General features: G+C 41.9%; 1 protein-coding gene across 1 annotated transcript; it reads left to right on the top strand.

Annotated features, from left to right (window-relative positions):
* The first annotated feature begins 9223 nt into the window (after positions 1 to 9223).
* LOC309594688 (G-protein coupled receptor 55-like) lies at positions 9224 to 13940 on the top strand. The gene is made up of 2 exons (XM_082320929.1): positions 9224 to 9353; positions 12465 to 13940. The coding sequence occupies exon 2, from the start codon at positions 12472 to 12474 to the stop codon at positions 13459 to 13461; it is 990 nt and encodes a 329-aa protein (XP_082177055.1). The 5' UTR covers positions 9224 to 9353; positions 12465 to 12471; the 3' UTR covers positions 13462 to 13940.
* The last annotated feature ends 6938 nt before the right edge of the window (positions 13941 to 20878 follow it).

Below are 20878 nucleotides of genomic sequence, written 5' to 3'. Positions count from 1 at the left end.
CCGGAGGCAGTCCTTGGAGAAAGCCAGCTAGTCAGCATACATTCAGGGCTTTCATCTGACTCCTCGAAGGCCCGCAGGCCCAGCACACTGCAGCACAACAAAACCATACATAATATATGGCAAGAGTCACCCCTGAGAACAGCCACGCTGGTGTCTGGCCTCCACACCGAGCACAGGCCAACACACCTCTAGCTGGATGCAAAGTGATAAAAGTGCATTTTTAAAGTGCAGAGCATCCTGGCTGCCACAGAGACAGACAGACGCACGTGCACACACACCCCCATCTCTGGAGGCAGGCTAGACCACTCTGGGCTTCAGATAATTCCTGGGTCGTTCAGAGGCTGTGTTCACAGAAATTCAAAAGTTGTTATCTCAGGTTGATATTTCAGTAACCTGGTAAGGTGACTTGCCCAAACTTCTGTCTCTTAAGATTTTTTTTAAATCTTAGTTTTTCACTTTGTTAAAAAAAAAAAAAAAAAAAGTCTGCATCTGATTGTATGATAGTTTCTGCCATTCTAGCATTAGTTAATTTGAGAGGTTTTCATCTGTTTGAGGTTTTTCACTTTCCTGCAAATTGGTTTTCTTGATCCCTTTCATGTTATGAGGCTTTTCTGTACAAGCTATTTATAGGAATGCACCTGTGCTAAAGTGAAGGGACCTTTTCAGCATTTCAAATAAATCTCCAGCACTTGGTTTGAATCAGAAAGCTTGAAGGTTATCATTGTAAGTGGCATGATTATACTCAAATGAAGTGCAGTTTTATTTCCAAAGCCATTCATTCACTCTAACTTGTGTGCAGACACTTCGCTATGGCAGGCAGCCAGAACAAAGACAACCATATCAACTCAGCTAGACTAACATTACACATCAGAAGAAAATAAGTATCTAGCCACTGTTAGGCTCAAACACCACAACCTCTCTGCACACAAAGGAGGATGAATTCCCACTCTCAGCAAAACAAGCCTTTCCCCCTTGGGAGCCAGCTGGGCTGGCAGCACATCGCGGCATCCCCACCTTGTTCCCTCTTCTGCAGCTTCCAAGACCCTGAGACCAAGACCCACCAGTTATATTTTAAATACTAACCACATGCTGATAGCAAGGGCAGATAACCTACATACAAAGAAGAAACAAGCTACATATGATTGAACTTACCTCCATTACTCTCCTCTTCAGACACCAGATTCAAGGATAGCCGATTCTCTTCAAGGCAGAGACCCCTTCTGCACTGGAATAAACAAGGAAATTTGCTCAGTTGCCCTTTCCAAGGGAGGACAGACAGAGCCAAGCTTTCAGAGAGACGTTTTTTCAGCAGCATAAAATAGAGCTCTCTCTCTCAAAGGCTGGTTATGTTATTAAAATAAAAAGCAGTTGTCCAGGACAGATTAGGAGAGGTGAGAACAAAATAAAGCTCATAAAGTAAGCGTGCATGCAAGCCACATGTACAACGTAATGACTGTTAATAAGTCATTATGACATTGATACACACACAAATATATACACATACATATATATATTTATATATACAGATATGGGGAGCAAATGCACCACACAAAGGAAAAGTCAAGTTCTACCTTGATGCCTCTTGTCCAACTTACAGACATAAACTACCCCAAGATGGCACTGTCGGGTAGTGTTTCCTCTACCAGCACCAGCAACCACTCAGAATTATGTCTTTGAAGTAATTGCAGGGATCCCTGTAAGCATTTTCTTGAACTTTCTTTTTTTCCTCTTTTTTCTGTCTGTCTGGCTAGCTCTGCCTCGGCACTTTCTGTTTCTCAGCATGCATCTCACTGCATTTCCACGTTAAGTTAGTCAGTGATTCAAGTTGGGACTTTGGTACCCTGGAATCTGTCAGGACACCTTATGGAAGCAGCGGGGTTGACCGCAGTTCTCGTACCCTCAGATCTAAGTGCCAAGATGAGGGGACACAAACTGGAGAGTCTGCACTGACAAGTGCACCCTGCCAGTAGACTTGGCTGTGATGGAGCAATTCATGCTATAGTCTGCATAAACCTCAAGAAAAACATCAAACTAAGCAAACGTGTGAGCCATGGACATGCCAACTGCCATTGTCCAGGTGAGACAATACCAGTATGAGAAACAATCCCCAACTCACGTTTCAAATAGCCTTGTCTCTGGGACAGCAACATTTGTTTTGGCCATACTGCAAGGGGCTGGAGCTGGTCCCACTTCTCTGCAATCCTTTAAGACATCCTGGATCAGCCTTATTAATGCACAGCTGAATACACACTGGTCTGTAAAACAATAAAAAGGTAGTGGCAACTTGGTTACATCAGTTAAAATGGGAAAGACCCAGAGTGCAAAGATGACACGTGTTAATTAAACAGGGCACATCTCAGATCTGGAAAATGTTACTTTTAGGCCAACCTGTGATTTTCATTTGACTTTAATCCATTGCAGTTATAGGCTTGAGTGTGTAGGGCTTCCTGTCCAGAAATGCCAGTCCCTACTCTGAGGAAAGATGGATAAGCAAAGGTTAAATGAAATGGAAAAAAGGCAGTTTCCACATAAGTCAACTCTTTTTCAGTCCAAGCCATTCAACAGAAATGGGTCTTTCAGAAAGTCATAGCATTGAGAGTGCATAAACCCTGCAGATGAGGCAGCTCCTACCCCTTCGTGCAGGGCTGTCTGCGTGAAGGTATAGGAATGACTGTGCAAGGCACAAGCGTGCAGTGCGGCTGCTGCCGCTGCTTTCCTGTACTGGCATCCCTCTGCGCCAGACTGTAGTGATGGTTGTTGACTTCCATCAGTTTGGATACAAGATGGTGATGGTCCAGTCAACAGTGCTCAGGTAATATTCAGTATAATGAAAATGCAAAGGAAATAATCTTCATTATGTGTTTCATTACCAAACGCAATGCAAAGGCTGAGAAAAAAGTGTTTTTCTAAGAAAAAAAAAAATCTAGATACACCATTTATCACAGTATTATGTTATATGGTGTAGATGGGTGAGCATAACATGAGACTCTGATCTGATCACTACCCATGTCAGGAAAAAGAATACTGTGCAATAACCACACACTGCCAACTGGAGTGGTGAGACAGAGCAGAGAAATATCCTATTTCACTGCAATATGATTTTATAACCCACAGGAGCCTGAGTGCTCAGGAGGCCTATCAAGGAGCCACGTAGTGTCACTGCTCAGGTCCAGGGTTTGTATCCATGCTGCTACTAACCATTAGTTCCTTTTACTGCACGACTGTGAAATTGGCTGGTGGTCTCCTTTGAAACCGTAGTTTTGTGTACACTTACCATTTCCTTTGGTAGTGCCACTGCCCAGTGAGCACGGCATCTTCATTAAACAAAAGCTTTCTGTGTTTTAAGAGATTAACACAGTAGCCTTGCATTTTTCCCTTTCCAGGGGCCTCCTCAAAAGATACAGTCTGTATATATCCCACGGAAACACCTGTAAGAACTGCATGCATCTTGGTGGACGGCAACTGCTGTGGGATGTGCTTCACCAGTGCCAGCCCAGCTATGCCAAGCAACCACAAACCCTCTTGACTGGCCAGCTGGCACAGGTGGGGTGTGCTGGTGAATCTCATGGAGCAGACTGCAAAGCACATCCGTGCAGGAAGCTCTGTGTCTATTCTTACACAGTTTCACTAAAGCTGAGCTTGCAGCTTGACTGGCTGCTCCTTCCTACAAATACCCAAGAAAAGTTATAGCCTATCAGTAGGCCCACAACGAGAATTGCTTTAGGCCAGATGTAAGCTGCTCTGTCCGTGCCTCAGAGGAGGGATGGACTGGCCATGACACACATGTCCTCACTGGCACCTGGCTGACACTGGCTGTGTCTAACCGGCCTTTTTGGCTCAGGAAGACCAAATTGAACTATGGTAAATTAGACAATTTCAGCTCAGCTGTAGACTGTGGGTCTCTGAAGTTATGACATGCTTAGTGTCCTGTTGGTGAATTTCTGAATCAGTTACAGCTGAAGATATTCTGTACCTTAAAATATTGCTCCCACGGTTCTGCTCACTCAACTGTACTAGCGTGAGACTGGCTGCTCACCAGACTGGCCAGTTCCTTTCCCTCAACATGCAACCCTAAGAAATCTTTGTAAGGTTTCTCAAATGTAGTCAGAAACAAGCCTGCACTCATAGCTGGCCAGCTCCAAGAACAACTGCACTTTTTGCTCTGTCCTGGGCTGCCTTTAAAGATCTCTGCCTCATCTTGCAGAGGCTGAATGTGGCTGTTCCCCATAAAATACAGCAGTTGTCAAGTTTCCTGATTTCCAGTTTTGCAGTCTCCTTCACTTGCTGCAAAAACATGGCTACATGAGAAAACACAACCCCCTAGCCATCCAAAGTTCCCAACTGTGCAATTACGATAGCTCACTCTAAGCCAGGCTTTGATTACTTATGAAGGTGAGGAAAGGAGTACTGAGCAACCCAAAGAGCACTAGTGTGAAGCAAAAGGCCTCCATATAAAGAAAACACTGTTTATATTCCAACACAAGTACAAACTACAATTTATAAGTCACCGATGAAAATTGAGTTTGTTGTTTAATTTACCTGCTCTTCAGACAGAAAGAGCATCAAGGGACATCTTCGGGTAGGTGATAGCATCGCGAGCTCTGTGTGTGGTTCTCCTTTCCAGGAGTGTGCTGCTGCTCAGCTGGAGTTAGATGAAGTCCCCAGCATCTCCCCTCTTAAAAGAATGAAGCCAATCCCTTCTGCGGTAGCAAGCTGTGGTAGCCTGCTCAGAACAAGACAACTTATTAGCTTAACTCACTTTGGCCACCCAGTGCTTGAAACCTTTAAACACATGCAAAAATATCAGAAACCAGCTACAGCACAACATACAAGACAACTTAGACTCAGGTCTAGGTTGATAAGCCTTCTAGTTCCCCACTGCATCCAGCACTTTTCACAAGAACAAAGACAGACAGTTTTTCACGCACCTCCTAGCTCTCTACTAGGCAATGTCTTTTCCTGACTCTGCTCTGGGTGATTAAGTCATGTTATCTGAGATGATATTTTATAGCTGTCTAGGAGAACAAGAAGTCACACGTGCCTTCAGAGTGGCACAGAAACACATTGGACTCCACCTTTGAAATTTGATTGATTTGCACTTGAGCATCCTAATTCTAGATCTGAGACCGAACTTATTCCATTCTGGCCATTAAGTACAAGCAAGCACATATTTTAGACATTTGTGAAAGCTGAACTGCAAATCTGCTTTGATATATTTTCCACTAAAAAAGAAGAACAGCAGAATTCATGATTCTGTAATGCAAATGAATGTGGTTTTGCACTGTATGAACATGTTTCCTCTGAAACAGATTTTGGTTCCTTGAAAATGACAAGTGCTGCCTGCTGTTGCTTGACTTACCAACACCACCACTTACTGCACCTAGAGGATAAAAGGAGAAAGCTCACCAACCTCTACAAAAAACCAACCAAACAAACAACCCACTCATCTTTGCCATAAGCATTATAAATCTTTTGCTCATACATTTCCTTTTAGTTACTCAGAGTATGTTTTAGGTTCTTCCAGCCACTATTCATTTGCTAGCTGAAACACAGTATTCAGAAAAGGATAAGGTTGTTAAGATTGCTGTCTCTACACCGGGCAAGCAATATACGTCCAGCACATTTCTGTGGTTAATTAAAAAAATAACAAAACTTGAAATAAACAAAGCCCTTCTTCCCGTTGAAAACCTCAGAGCCATGCAGCCACCTGGGTCCCTACAATTGAGCATTTAGCAAGCAGGAGTGCTGGGTGATAAAGGCAATGGGAAGGACTCACTGAAATAATTCCTGCTAAGCATATTCATGTATAGCACCTGGTGGGAGAAATTGCAAAAGCAGTCACCAAAGAGAGGGGGGCAAACAAGCTCTAATTTCTCAGCCAATAATCTACCTGCAGGTGTGGGAGTGAGTCATTCATAACTTGCCCTCATTAAATATGCTCTAGATAAAAGCTGTCCTAATTTAAACCAAAAAGGCCAACCTGCAAAAGAAAAACTTATATGCACACCAACAAATTACATCCTTACCTACAAACGATGAACCCACACGTATCACAAGCAAATTGCCAACTTAGCAAACATGTGGTTGATGCGTGCAGAAATGCTGATTTTTTGTTTAGCTCTGTGGCACCAAGTGATACTAAGTGGGTAGTTCACAGAGCCGCAAGGAATGAATCTAGCGCTGGGAGTGAAGGCAGCACAAAGTATTAAAATTAATTTTTAACCTAAGTCTGAAATATGCCTGTGGTGAGAGGATTAAAGAAGCAACCCCATTTCAGCTGCAACATGACAGAATAATTCATTCAAAGGTCACACATAATTGTAAGGTATTTGTTTTCTGCTAATATTTAGTTGCACTCTTAGATTTCTTTTCATGACTCCAGATTCATTACAGTCCATTGCTGACACTTGTAGCTAGCCCACAGCTCTGAGAAGACAGAAGTTGAAAAGCCCTTGAAACCTCCCAGTTCCATAATATGTTTCCCAAATGACAGAAATCATGTTGGCTTCGTTTCCCCGGCCACGTGATTTTCTTATGAGGTTTACCCAAACTTTGTTTGGGTTCTGCTTTTTTTTTTTTTTTTTTGCTTCAAATCTCATTTTTAGATAAAACAGCTAGGAAAAAAATGCATTAAGAACTTGCATGTTTTTTCTTCTCCAAGTCCTGTGGTACAAATGCTGGTGCTACTTTTTCTGCAGGAAGTGCAGAATTTCCCCAGAAAGACCAAATTACCACCAAAGCCAGGCAGCAATTTGAAAAATGTCACTTAGAGCTTTTTTTTTCCCCCCGTATTTACTGCTGCAGCAAAGGGTTGCAGTGTGTAAGGTAAAAAAGCAGGCCACAAGACTTAACCACTCAGACGAGTGGCTATCAGCACTAGCAAGCAAGTTTCACACTTCAGCCAGAGGGGTTCCAGAGAGAGCCTATTTGCACTCACCCGTATGAAGTGTCCATATGACATACACATATGAGCACCTACTTAGCATTTTATTCTTCTGCCAGTTTTGTTGCTTGGAGATAAAATTATTATGTATGAGATTCGCACATTGTCATCAAACGACAATTAAGGGTTTTTTTGAGTAAATTATGTCACTTCATGTAACCACGAACATCCGTTTGATGGCAGTCCTAACCAAGCCACAGCTGGCCAGGGCCTGAGGAGACCAGCAGTTTTGGGTCCTTTGCTGTGTTTCACCCTTGTCCGCTATCTCATGAAGACAGGAGTGGATGAATGCCCCCATGTTTCTGCTATTCACTCTTTGCAAGCACAATTACCTCTCCAAAAGGTGTACATTGCATGACAGTTCCCAGAGCAGAGGAAGAGCTTCAGATTCCATCATGAAAGTCCTACTGATGGAAAAGCCTTGAAAACTCATTTCAAGAAAAGTGTGTCTTGGCTACTATATGACTCACATATAAGGCACTAGTTTAGTGCTCCGTATACCTCATTCCTCTTGCCAATAAGCATTTTTTTGCTGACTTGCAGTCATGAATCAAACACCTGAACTGGCTAAAACTGGCACTTGCCCTTTAAATAGCTTAACAGCTGCATGCATGTCAGTAGCGGTATCTTTCAGAAGCAGCTGAGTGCTAAACTACTTATCACCAGTATGCAAATTAAGCAGAAACTGGAGGAAGAAGCCCTATTTCTATGACAGCCTCTCCTACAACTTTCCACTTCCGCATCTCCCCTCCAGCTCAAGGAATAATTGGAAATTTGGAGGTAGCCACCACAAGCCCATAAAAGCTCTTAGCTGCTTCACACCAGGTAAAGTCCAGTCCAAAACCAACCCTGGCTTCAGAGACAAACTGCTCCCCACCCTACATTGACTACTGACTATAAACAGCTGAGGGTTCAAGCCTTTACACTCTTTCACCTTCACTTGTCTATATAAAGAAACACAGAGTGTGTTTAGGAATAGGAAACAAAAACAAACAAAAAAAAAAAAAAAAAGAGAGAAGAAAAGAAGGATGTGGTTATGCCCTTTAGTAAGAGTACTGGTAGCGTATGGTCTGTAAGCAAATGCTGTCATGCTCTATAGAAGAACCTGGACTGAAGCAATGCTGCTGATCTGCTTGCTGGGGTTCAGGTAAAGTAATTCATATTTTAACTAATAATTTATTTTTTCAATAATTTAATAGCAGCATTGATTGTAGAGCGCTATTTTTAAGCTACCTGGATGATTATTTCTTATAAAGGTCAAACAGTAAGATCAAACATGTAGTGTTGCTTAGCTTAGAGCAGAAAGGTTTCTGTTTTAGTGATGAGCATAAATATATTCTGTTGCAATCAAAATACTTGGAATAAAATGATAGGAAATTATTCAACTACAGATTAAATACATGGCAGATGTGGGACTTACTGCTCTTTGTTGCACTAAGCCATCTTACTCTTCCCTGGTACATCCACAAGAGAATCATTTATACGTAACATGACTAATGCTCTAGAACATCGATATAAACAAAGTCTGCTTCATAGAAGTAACATTACTTGGTTTGTATTGATTAGGAGGGTAATTATGGTAAATGCTGTAAAAGCCCTTGCTGAAGCAGTGACCTGGATTTTCCTCATTCCTCTTTTGTAGTGTAGCTAGATTAAGAATGATTGGTTTGCTATGTTCTGTCATCCGATTATCATTTCCTTACTATTAAAGCTACACCGACACTTACAGTAAGTTATAGATTTTATGATGAGGATGTTCCTGCTAATGAAGATTTCATGGATAAGAATATCCTTAATCTGTCATCCCCAATCCATGCTAACATACAGACTTGTGTGAATCCCAACTAGAGCCAGAGGAACTCAGATCTGAGCTACAAAAAGCAAACCATTCATGCATCCCGCTGTACTGCAAAAAAACCTAGCAGGGCTAATATTGTAAAACCTTGCTGTTCCATTTCCTAGGTCAGTAAACATTTGCTGCTAGCTTAACCGCAAGCTCCTGCTATCGGTAAACCTAACTAACATTTAACTAGTCCATAGGAAGTGGCAAATCCTTACTTAGTAGGAGAAACGGAGAACAAATGGAGCAGTGATGACACAGGTTCTGGACCAGCTAAGACACACTCCCTCAAGTAGTGTTAATTACAGGTTCTTATGTTATCTTTTGGCTTCTAGAAGTTGTCTGAAACAAGCCTAGAGCTGCAGGCAATTCCTTCAGGAAACTCGTGGAGCACAGAGGAATTTTCTTCAGGAGACTGGAAAAGAGCAAACGTGGTGCCTGTCTCTTAAGAAGGTGGAAAAGGAGGAGTTGGGAAACGGTAGATCACTAAACCTGGCTTCAGTATTTGGAAAAATATTGGAATCACCCACCAAAGAATCTGTTTGCAAGCACCCAGAAGACAACGCAGCGGTAAGTAGCAATCTGCACAGATTCATCTGAGAATGAAATGGAAGTAACTTGACTTTCTTCTGTGACACACTGACAGCACTGGGGGACAGGGCGTAGGAGGGGAAAACAGGCTTCAAACAGTATCTCTAAAGAAATTCTCATAAGCAAACAAGGGAAACATGATCTGTATGAAACTTCTATATGATTAGTGAGGACCCACTGAGATACTAATCAGCCTCTGTCATACAGGAAAGATGTACTTGGTACAGTTCAGTATCTTTTAGATTCAATATCATCAGTATTTTTATTAATAATTTGGACAATGTAGTAAAGATGATGCTTATGAAATGACTGCAAGGTTATTTGTCAATGAAAATGAATCTTCAAATAATTTTGGGCAAACATATTACTCAATATGAACTGTTTGCAAACAATTCCCTTGGATTACTCAAGATGTAAAGTTTAAATTTGAGGGGAGGCAAAATGATAAAAAATACCAAGTTTTTGAGAATCAGGCAGTCCATGTGAGTACTTGAAATTACCAGTTTAAAGGCTAGGTAACATTTTTTTTTAAATTAACCTTTTTCAGGAGTAATGCTATACATAATTTTGTACTAATTATTTCTAAAAAAAACCCCAAACATTCAGTGAAATAGAAATTCAGTAAAAGTAGAATCAAAATGCATACTTTTAAGAGACATCACAAGCAATTTTCTAACATATTTATATAGCGCACAAAGTGCTGGATTAACAGGTGTTGTCACTCCCCCAAAATGTTTAATGTCATCTGATTTTTTCCCCAACTAAATGAATGCTCTTGGTCATAGGACACACACGCTCGCACAACAGCACAACACTTCTATTTCCTTTTACTTGTCCTGCCCTCAGGTGACAGCAGCGTCTGCCTACAATAATCCCTTGTACACATGGCACCAATGCATCTCCACCTTCAGTGGAATTATCTCACCTCTCATGTACCACAATCACATGATTTTCTAAGCAGCTGCTGCATGTTGCTGGCTCAGAGGGATTGACTCAATCTCAGATTGACTAACAAACCAAGGTTTTCTTTTCGTTCTTATTTCTGACAGATAATTCCACTGATAACAATCAGATTTCCTTTTGTTACTTCATAAGTTCACAAAGCTGCTGTCCCACTCATGCGGCTCAGTCCAGTTCTCTAGAAGTGGCAGTCGGATCCGGCCCCAGACCAACAGCACCTCCCCGCAGGTCACACTCGCTCCTACAATGGGGTCACTGGGGGAAACACTGCCAAGAAGTAGTCTCCATGAATTTGTGCATCCCCCTAGTAACCTGCATCCAGCTTGTTTGTAGTCCTTATCAGCTTTCTTGCAACCAGTCCCTCACCTACTTAAGTAGCCTTGATTAGCCTTTGTTCTAACCCTGTTTCTTCTAGTGCTATTTAGTTATTTCTAGTACACTTTACTGAAAGCAAGTGCCTTCGATCTTCAGCCTTTCCCTTATCTGAAAAAGCAGACACTTCCTCAAAGAAGATAATGGTCTGGCAAGATCTGTCAAAGCCTTATTTAGTAGTTTTCTTTAAAAATCTGCATGAAGTTTTGACTCAACAGTTATAGAATTGCTTTAATCACATTTGACACTCTTTTCTTCAACAGATAGACTAGATTGATCCTTTTCCAGATACACTAATAACATACATACTTCATAACAATTACTGGGTTAGACCTTCAGCTTTATGTGCCTCTTCTTCCCGTAGTCCAAGCTGGAAATAAACTGTTTTCCCTAATACAAGCATGTTAAGCTCTGAGTGCATTCTGTGTTCAGATACAGTTATTCCCATTATCACTCACTGATTCCTGTAAGTCATCCCACCTCTGACCTCCAGCACAATATCAACATCCCTATGAAAAGCAGAGGTATAAGATTTGGCAAAACCCAAGGCCATGTCCTCAGTTAATATTTAGCAGATCTATGTGTTCCCCATTTCTCTCTTTCTCTCTCTTTTTTAAATATTTTATTTTAGCCATGTAAACAAAAAATATTTCACTAATTGTTTTTTGGTTTCTTTAGCAATATCCAGCTCCATTTGGTAGTGCTTATGAGCTACCTGTAACTTTTTGTCCTCCAAAGCAGATTCCCCTCTCGATCAAGTTCTTAAAAAATCTTCACTTACTCCTAAAATTTCTTTCGAGCTACTTGATTGGCTGAGCTGGACTGGAAACTTCAACTACCAATTTCTTCTCCTTCATTAGGATTTTTTTTGATTTTGATTTAAAGATATTATCAAAAAGCACTTTTAAGGCATAACTTGTTAAAGCATATGTATATTTTTAAGAATGGTGATAACACTTATTCCATGGAAATTATACTTTTTTAAAGAACTGTATTATTAAGATGTCTTGCCTTCCATTTGCTAATCTTTATCAGGTTATCTAAGATAATCAGTTAAAATTTAAAGTACTTGCAAACCCAAAATTTAACCAATGCTGAAAGTTAAACACAAGCTAGAAAATGCGCTTACTCAATTTCCACCTAGATAAAAGATCAGTCTTCTTAAGCTGACCTTCTAAAAAACTGCATCGGATACAAGCACTATATGAAATTAAAATATCCATATAAATACGGATGTAGTAAAAACACATCAGCAAAAGCTGCTCATGCATAGGGAATCATGGATATAGGAGTAAAATCTCACGTATCAATTTGACCTGCCTTAATTTGGAACAGTAATTTCATGAATTTCTGTGTAGTGAAGGAACCAAACGTAAGTGTTATGGAAGTTTCAATAGATGTACAAGTTACTAGAGATAGCCAGTACACTTCAGAGTTTTTGAAAACATATGTTTGAATGGGTCAGTGTCTTCAGCATCTGAATGGGATTATCTTAAAGGGCATGGTAGTCAGTGGATGCTGACTACCTGCCATTGAGAATCAGGCTCCTTTATAACAGATCAAGCCACTTAAATTGGAAATAGAAAGCCCTGTGCTTGAAATGAGGATTCACTTTCAAATAATAGCCAAAGACTGATCAAGTGTATAGTTCAAAACCAAAAAAGTTCAGAGTTGTGTTTGAAAGTATCTTGTTCTGATATATCAAGGCGTTAACTGAGAACCTTACACATTTCCAACCCGTTCTCTCTGTCGTTTTAGGGGAGAAATGACCAACAGCAGCGAGGAATGCAATTTTACAGACATCGACAGATTAGCAGAGACCCTGCGGTTGGGGATCTCCATCCCCATCTTCATTCTTGGGCTGGTTCTCAATGCCCTGGCCCTCTCTGTGTTTTGCTGCTTTTGGAAGAAACAGACCAAAACCTCAGTTTACATGATCAATCTCGCGCTTGCAGATGTCTTGCTGCTTCTCTCGCTCCCACTTAAGATGTACTACTCTATCAGACAAGCGCCTGGACTCCTGTGCTCATTCATACAGTCTCTCTATTTCGTCAACACGTACAGCAGTATCTTCATCATTGTCTGCATTACTGTCGACAGATATATCTGCATAAGGCACCCATTTGAAGGTCGAGCTAACCAATCCCCCAAATGGGCTATCTTGATTTGCTGCTTCATCTGGGCAATAGCTTGGCTTTGCAGCAGCCCAATGTATGTGTTTCAGAAGAAAGAGAAATATCAATGCTTTTACAACATATCAAAACAGGCGTGGAGTATCCCCTTCATTGTTTCTCTGGAAATCTTTGGATTTCTGATCCCACTCACAGTGATGGTTTTCTGCTCTGCCCAAAACATCTGGATTCTTCTGAATCATAAAAGTCAAGATAAAGTGAAGGTAGAAGACAGTGGCTCCTTACGAGTCATTATCATCAACCTTGTGGTGTTTTTGGTGTGCTTCACACCTGTCCACCTTGCGATCTGCCTACAGTGCCTGGTAAGACAGCACGTGATAGTGGACTGCAGCCTGAAACAAACCATCAGCCTCTTCATTCAGGTGTCAATGGTATTAGCCAACCTGAACTGCTGCCTGGATGCCATCTTTTATTACTTTGCTGCAAAAGAATTTCGTGAGAAAACACACCTGAAAAAGGTTATTGAACTACGTCCTGTCTTTAAGCCTTGTGCCACACGATGGGACTGCCTGCAGTGGAAGAACGCCTCTTCCTCAGCTCCCACTTGCCTCATAGGACACTGACAGCATTATCCCTGACACAGCAGTACGGTCACCTTGGCCATGGCAGGGAGGGTGCAGGAGGGAGGAGGACAATGTTTTTCCCAAGAATGTGAACCTGTTCCATATCATTCTTTCCTTTAAACATGAAAGAGGAAAAATGTTGGAAAAAAGAACCAGCATTAGCAAAATGACAGAGTGACACCAAAAGAAGCATTAGCCTTGATGGTATCTGCTAAATGTAAAAGGCTTGCCAGAGGAAAACTGCCCAGATCACTGGAATGCCACTGAAAATCAGCCTTTGTCATTGCTGTACCATTTTTCCTTTTGCCAACGTGATCAGAAAGTTGTTGCTAAGGGCCAAACACAGAAATAACTATTCAAAACCTTCTTTCTAACTTAGAAGGTATCTGAGAGTTAAAGGCAGTATCCGGCCCAAAGTCTGACTCTGCTCTTTCTGTTGGAGCTGATTTGCTCACTGATCAGCTCACTGTTGGAGCTGATTTGCTTTGAACAGCTTGGCCAGCCTGGGACAATAGTGAATCCTCCTCCTGCAAGCATTATACACTGGCCAGGGCTGCTACAGAGGACAGCAGCCCCTGCTCTTCCGTGGAGGACAGGCTGCCTGGTATACAACCCCAATGGAGTATCTTGGGTACCAGCAATTCCTTGAGCAGCAAACATTTCTGATTTTCTTTGCTGAGCAAGCAGCATGGTTTTCTCCTGCAATTTTAAAACTGTTTTTGCACATGAAAACTAAAAGAACCCCTTCAAATACAGCATTTAGTGAAAGACTGTATGTGATGAACTGTATTTCTACATCACTGTATTTCTATCAAAGATATAACATGACATATGTATGAAATTCTTCTGCCTGCCTTCTCATTCTTTCTTGGAGGAGGGGAATTAGGGAAGTAAGCCCTGCATCAAAGAAAAATAGGGAGCGCCTGTCTGATGTACTCCTCACTCCCAGCTGGAAGACTGGACCAGCTCTATCCACCGCGTTCCTTAGAGAAGTCCTTCTAGCCTGTACTGTACTATTCACAAAACGTCTCTGGACGTGCCTCAACCCTTCTCGGTCAGCACTTCTGGTATGTCACCACCCTTATGCCATTTGCAAGTTTGGCTCCGAGTCTAAACTAAAGGTTTGCTTATTGCAATTTAAGCCTACCATTTCTTGTACCATTATGTTGGCATGGTTCATGCTCCTAGCCAGAAACACTTTCACATTGAGAAATCCATTTCTGTGCTTTTTAAAAACAGCTGTAAAAATGGTCTAAGATTGCTTGCAATAAAGCCTTCATTCTGAGGCAGATGTTCCCTTTATTCAAAATGTGAAAAGAAATTACCTTCTGTCTGGAGCAAATTAAAAAGAAAGGGGGCCAGTTTTGAAAATACAATTTGCTGTCAGTTGATTTCCATAGAAATGATTGATTGTGCAAGTGGGCAGCTGCACATATCTAATACTGGGCCTGTCCTGGTTTCAGCTGGGATAGAGTAAATTTTCTTCCTGGTAGCTGGTACAGTGCTGTGTTTTGGATTTAGTATGAGAATAATGTTGATAACACAACGATGTTTTACTTGTTGCTAAGTAGTGTTTAGACTAAGTCAAGGACTTCTTAGCTCCCCATGCTCTGCCCGGTGCACAAGAAGCTGGGAGGGGGCACAGCCAGGACAGCTGACCCAGACCGGCCAAAGGGCTAGGCCATACCGTATGGCGTCATGCTCAGTATAGAAACTGGGGGAGTTGGCCGGGGGGCAGCAATCGCTGCCTGTGGACAGGCTGGGCATCGGTCAGCAGGTGGTGAGCAACTGCATCGTGCATCACTTGCTTTGTATATTATTATTATTACTATTACTATTTTACTTCATTTTATTTCAATTATTAAACTGTACTTATCTCAGCCCATGAGTTTTCTCACTTCTACTCTTCCAATTCTCTCCCCCATCCCACCAGGAGCTGGGGGAATGACCAAGCGGCTGTGTGGTGCTTAGTTGCTGGCTGGGGTTAAACCATGACAGGGCCTAATGAACGAGTGTTTTAAAACTTCTTAGTACTAAAACGATGACCACAGCTGAGGCACGCAAGGAGCTCAGAAGCAAAGAAAGGTTTTTATCATCATCTTCACCATTATCTGCAGAGGGGCAAGAAGAGCTTTCCAAAATAGCAGGTTTTCAAAATATTATTTGCTACTGCCTCAATCATTCAGAAACTTGCAGCCTTTTCAATATGAATTAACCTTCCTTTTTTGCACCTTTCACATTACTTTGCATATGAAATATATGTGTGAGAAAGAATATGTTCTACTAAATAGACTGTATATAGGAAGTGCATGATTTGAAAATACATTTTAATTCCCCAATCTGATAGCAGTGTGTGATTCTTATCTACCTATTTCATCACAAACTTTTACCATTTTCTCCTTAAAACAGCTCCAAGACTTATTTATAGATTTTCCTTCCCAGGAACTACTTCAGGTTTATAACTATGGCAACGAAGAACAACTGAATAAACAGTAATAAGCAGAAAAAGTAAAACCAGGAAAGATGATGACACCCAGAAGTCTGGATAATTTAATAAATTTTCTGTGGAAACCCTCTCCGTAAATTCTTGACAATCCCCTGTGAAATCCCCTACAATGTTTCCTCCAAAATTCTCTAAGTGCTTGCTTTTATGATTAGCTGACTACCTGAAAATTTACATTACCATCAGTGCAATTTGTGACTCTGTAAAAACACAGCACGTTAAGGTACAAAGTATAACACTGTCCTTTTTATTTAAAGCTTTTCATGCAGATGCAATGGGTGATGATAGAGCGCACACCCTCTGCAAGCCTGTGCACAACACTAAATCAGTGGTATGGCTAAGATGTCAGAGCCTCACTCCAGAGGCCCTATAAACTCCAGGGCAGGGGAGAAGAAGTCTCTTGAAGTGCAGCAAGGAGAAACTTAGAGTAGTGCACCCAGGGCAGGATGACCCTGTGGGCCAGCACAGGCTGGGAAAGTAGGGCTGATGTAGATGTCCTCCCAAAAGGGCAATGGGGGGCACCAGGCTCGATACAAGCCAGTGGTGCCCTCTCTGTGTAAATATGGCAAAATTGATACCAGGACTCACTAAAAATGGGGTCAGTGCAAAGAAAAAGAAAAAAAAAAGGGAAAAAAAAAGTTATTAACTTCCTCTACTCGAGCTGGTGAAGCTTCACTGGAATAGGATGTCCATCTCTGGGCCTCCCAGTTCAAGAGAGATGGGGAGAAAACAGAGAGGTTCAAGCAGATGGTGTGCAGGATGGTTGAGGATCTTGGGCACAGGTCTGCAAGGAGAGGTTGAGGAGCTGGACTGGTTTCATCCAGCATGCTGGAAGGCAGTGACAGAGATGATAGAGCCAAGCTCTGCCCAGTAGTTCCCAACAATATAAGAAGGAGTAATGGCCCTTGGTTTGGATTCAACATTAGGAAAAACTTCTTCACTAGGAAAGCAATGCAGCACTGGAAGGGGTTACCCAGAAAAGCTTTGCAATATCCTCTCACAGAGGTTTACGAGACATAGCCAAAGTCATGGCTGATCTGACCTAGTGTTGGAGAAGGAAACTGGCTCCAGAAGTCCCTTTCCACTGCTCTGTGACTCTCAGCAAATGCAAGTTTGTTTATTTTTTTTCTCCTCCAAGACAAAAAGCATCTTAGTGCTGCTGATGTTATGGCTCTGGTTGTCAACAGCTCTATTGCAAGCACAGCGCAAGACTGAGGAAATGCACTAGCTGCCTAAAAATTACTAGGCAGCAACTGTGACCCATGACAGAAGGCTATGATATTTAAAGTCAGGACCAATGAAGCAGTACCTTTGTCTTCAACTCATTTATCACTAAGTCCTTGGAAAAGATCATTTTCTAATCTTCAAAGGAACAAGTCCACATACGCATTGGGCAGAGAGGAAAAGTGTGTAGGGACTCTCATATGCATGGGTGAGGAAGAAGTTTGATCTGCCAGAGCTAGGGAGACAGCATTCACTCATGCCATGCTTGGTCAGTGGCAGAGTCCCAGCACACTCAGGCAGGGAGAGACTTCCACTTACAGAAAGAAATAAATGTAATTTTCTCAATGAAGGAAAGAGAAGTCGTCTGTAATAACGGGGAGTGGTGGGACCCACTACATATGACTGGTCTACAGACTCAGTCTGCTCATGTCATACGCGGCAGCAAACTCAGAGCACAGAATCCGACAGTTATATTGGACTACTTTCTTCCCATTTATTGCCACCAGTGACACTTCTTTTTTGGCCAAAAGTGATTTTATATATAACTCCATTTGTCTAAGTTTTGCCTGTTATATATGTAAATGAGAGCAGCCTGTCTAAGCATACTTGAAATTTCCGAAAGAAAGAGAAAGAAGGAAGAGAGGGCAACTGTGTTGGTTTTACAGCGCTGTTATAATAGTCAAATCTTTTAGCACAAAAAGAGCAGATCTTTTGAGCAAGAAGGTGTCACTTTCAATTCACTGCTTTTCAAGACGAACTTACACTTAAATGACACACTTAAATTCTGTCTTTGACCTGCAGATAAGATTACAGTTCTTTCTAAATCAGAATTTTACATACAGGCTCCTCTATGAAATTTACTGTTAACTCTGGAGAATCTTCAATTGGTTGTATTTATATGAGGACAAAAGCAATGAAAAACCTCATGCAGCTTGAGAAGGTGCACAACAATTTTGTTGATGAATAAAATGGAAAAGCATTTGACATTTTTAAAAAAACAACACAAGCCTTCCTGAGTCAATACACAAGTTCACAATTTCTGTTTTCAGATTGCACAACAGAAGAGGTTTCTTCTCTCTTGATGTTATTGTTAATACAGAGAAAAACGGTAAGAACGTAAATGTGAACACCTCACATACCCAGGTCTCCCCCCAGGGACTCAGTTGTACTGTAAAATCAAAGTAGCATTGTCCTAGTGGAAAAAAAAAATAAAACACCCCCAGAATAATGCCTTTAAAAATTACATTTTCAGTTCTGCTCGTTTCTGTGAATTGAACAAAACCAGATGCAATTAACCACAGTCCTTAAAAAGCAGTTGTAATTAACCTTAAATTTTCTGGACAAGGCTGTTTCAGGACACCCAGGTGAGAATATTCACAAAAAATGATTTTGTTTTTATCCAGTCAAGCTTCTCCAGCTGGGCCAAACCCCACAGGCCTTCACAACCCAGGAGAGGGCTTGCTGCTCTTGAGGGCATTTTTATCAATGGCAGATTACTGCAACATCCTACAATTAGCATTTGTTCAATAGTGAATGTGATCCCCAAGCTGTATTCTGTAGACTCATGCAGCAATTGAAAGACCATAAAGCATAAATGTAGCTTGGACAAAAGGAAAAAAAACCAAAACCCAGCAACAACAACAACAACAAAACCTAAAACCATAGAGTGTTTGTTCCCCGAACTCTTTTTGCATCCCTTTGCCTGGTGGGTTATATCATCTTCCGTTTCCCAGGCCTGCTTGAGCACTGAACTTCTGATCAGTGCCACTCCACTAACTTCTAATGCCATAAAAGTACCATCAGAATAATGCTGAACTGTTTGAAAAGTAATATTACCCCAGAATTCCCTTTGAAATAACATATCTAAATGATTTTTAACAAAAAAAATTTATGTAAATTCAACTGCTTTAATAGCTAGTAGAGGATCTAATATGGAACTTCTTTTTATAGCCTTCATAAAACTGCTTTTATGATACTGCATGATTTACAAGCTGGAAGGCACATCAAGGAGGATCCAAACCTAGATCGAAGCACTGATAATCTCCTGCCTTCTAGCAAGGGGCTGTGGTGAGCATAGGTGGACACGCACTCTGTAGAGGTGGTGAAACATCATTTCATTATGATTAAATACATTCGTTAAGAAACATAAACCAGACAGTTTTGCCATGTGAGAATGATCAGCCACCATTTCTTCCAAAGTTTTACTCACAAAGAAAGCCTAATAAGTATCACTCTAGCAGTTTATCATATCAAGTAATTTCAAGTGTTCAGAAATCTGCAAAGTGAGAAGAGCAGCCACCTCACTGTCTAAGGCAGCCTCCAGATCACAAAATGAAGTTGAAACGTGTTTGAAGACTGAAACTGATCTTCAGAGAGATATCGTCCTAAACCTCACATCTTTATGTGCTGCTCTAAGCAGTATTTCACTCAAAGATTATTCTCCAACACCACAACTTAACCTGTCCAAAATGCACGCAAATGAACGAAAGATAAACTGATGCTACCTTTGTACAGACTTCTGCCTCTCTCATCAAAATGGTTTTGCAGGTTTTTTCCTCCTCACATTCAGAACATTTTCCCCTTTAGACTAATACCTTCCTACAAGTCTTGGGCATGCTCTCCATCCTTCCACCCAAAGGCAAGGAGAGGAGCTGTGGAGAGGCAGCGTCCTCTGAGGAACTGATGAGTCTAACAGGAGAAAACAGCCCACCAGCCCTGTGTACAAACATCCCAAGATGACTCTGGCAGCTGCCATAAGAGCCTGCAGGGACCTGCCCAGCACCAGAGCAGCAAATGGCAGTAGCTCGGACAACCCCTTTATGGACCCAGGAGGACGACGAGACCTTGGCTGCTGCACACCAAAAGGGGACTTCAGCTTTCCCAAAGGGAACTGTCTTTACAAAGAGGGGCAGAAATGTGCTTGCCCTGAGCAAATTGAAAAGAAACGTGCCCGTCTTCATTATTTACACAACAGTACCAATGGGAAAGCTGGCTTGGTTAGATTTCAAATTAGCATGCTTGCTAAGCATGTAGAGAAACACAGAGACAAGCCACACACAGACACACTCTTTGCTCTGGCTTCGCTCCCAGCACTGCCAAAATATAGAGCATGGAGAGAATAGCTCAAAGGCTCAGTTACTAAAAGGGTTAGCAGCTGCTTCTCTTACTCTCTAGCCTGCTGTCTCTGTATGGGGAAGGAAGGCCTAGAGAAGAGGAAAAAAGGATGCTGCAGCATTCGATGGAAAGTGGTTATTACAGAGGGTGAGCTGAGCCTGCTGCCATGGGAAGGATCTACCTGGGCAGCCCAAGGTGGCTTCAGTCCGAAGATGCAAACCTGCTCCCAGAATAAAAAACACAGGAGGTGCAGAAAGCCCCTTTGATCCCTCTTCCTGCCCAAGGCAAGGTTTTGTGCATGTCCCCAGAGGTGTCCCCAAGCTGCTGTGTGTGTGTGCCCACCCAGCACTGTCAAAAGTCATGCCCTTTGCCACCGTGTCTCACATTGCGGCTCCCACGTGGCCCTCACACAGGAGACGGGCCCTGCTTCCCAGGCAGGACACGGCAGGGAAGGACTGGGCACACCGTGTGGTGCCCATCTTGCTACTCAGTAGAGGTGGCCGCTGTCACGGGGATGGATTTTGAGGTGGATCTGCATAGGCTGGGGCTTCCTTCAGCTACAGTGACTGCTTTTGA

This window comes from Platalea leucorodia (assembly GCF_965183815.1).
Source record: "Platalea leucorodia genome assembly, chromosome: 8".
Taxonomy (NCBI): domain Eukaryota; kingdom Metazoa; phylum Chordata; class Aves; order Pelecaniformes; family Threskiornithidae; genus Platalea; species Platalea leucorodia.
Note: the sequence above shows the minus strand (reverse complement) of the source record. Positions and strands in the feature narration are given on the sequence as shown.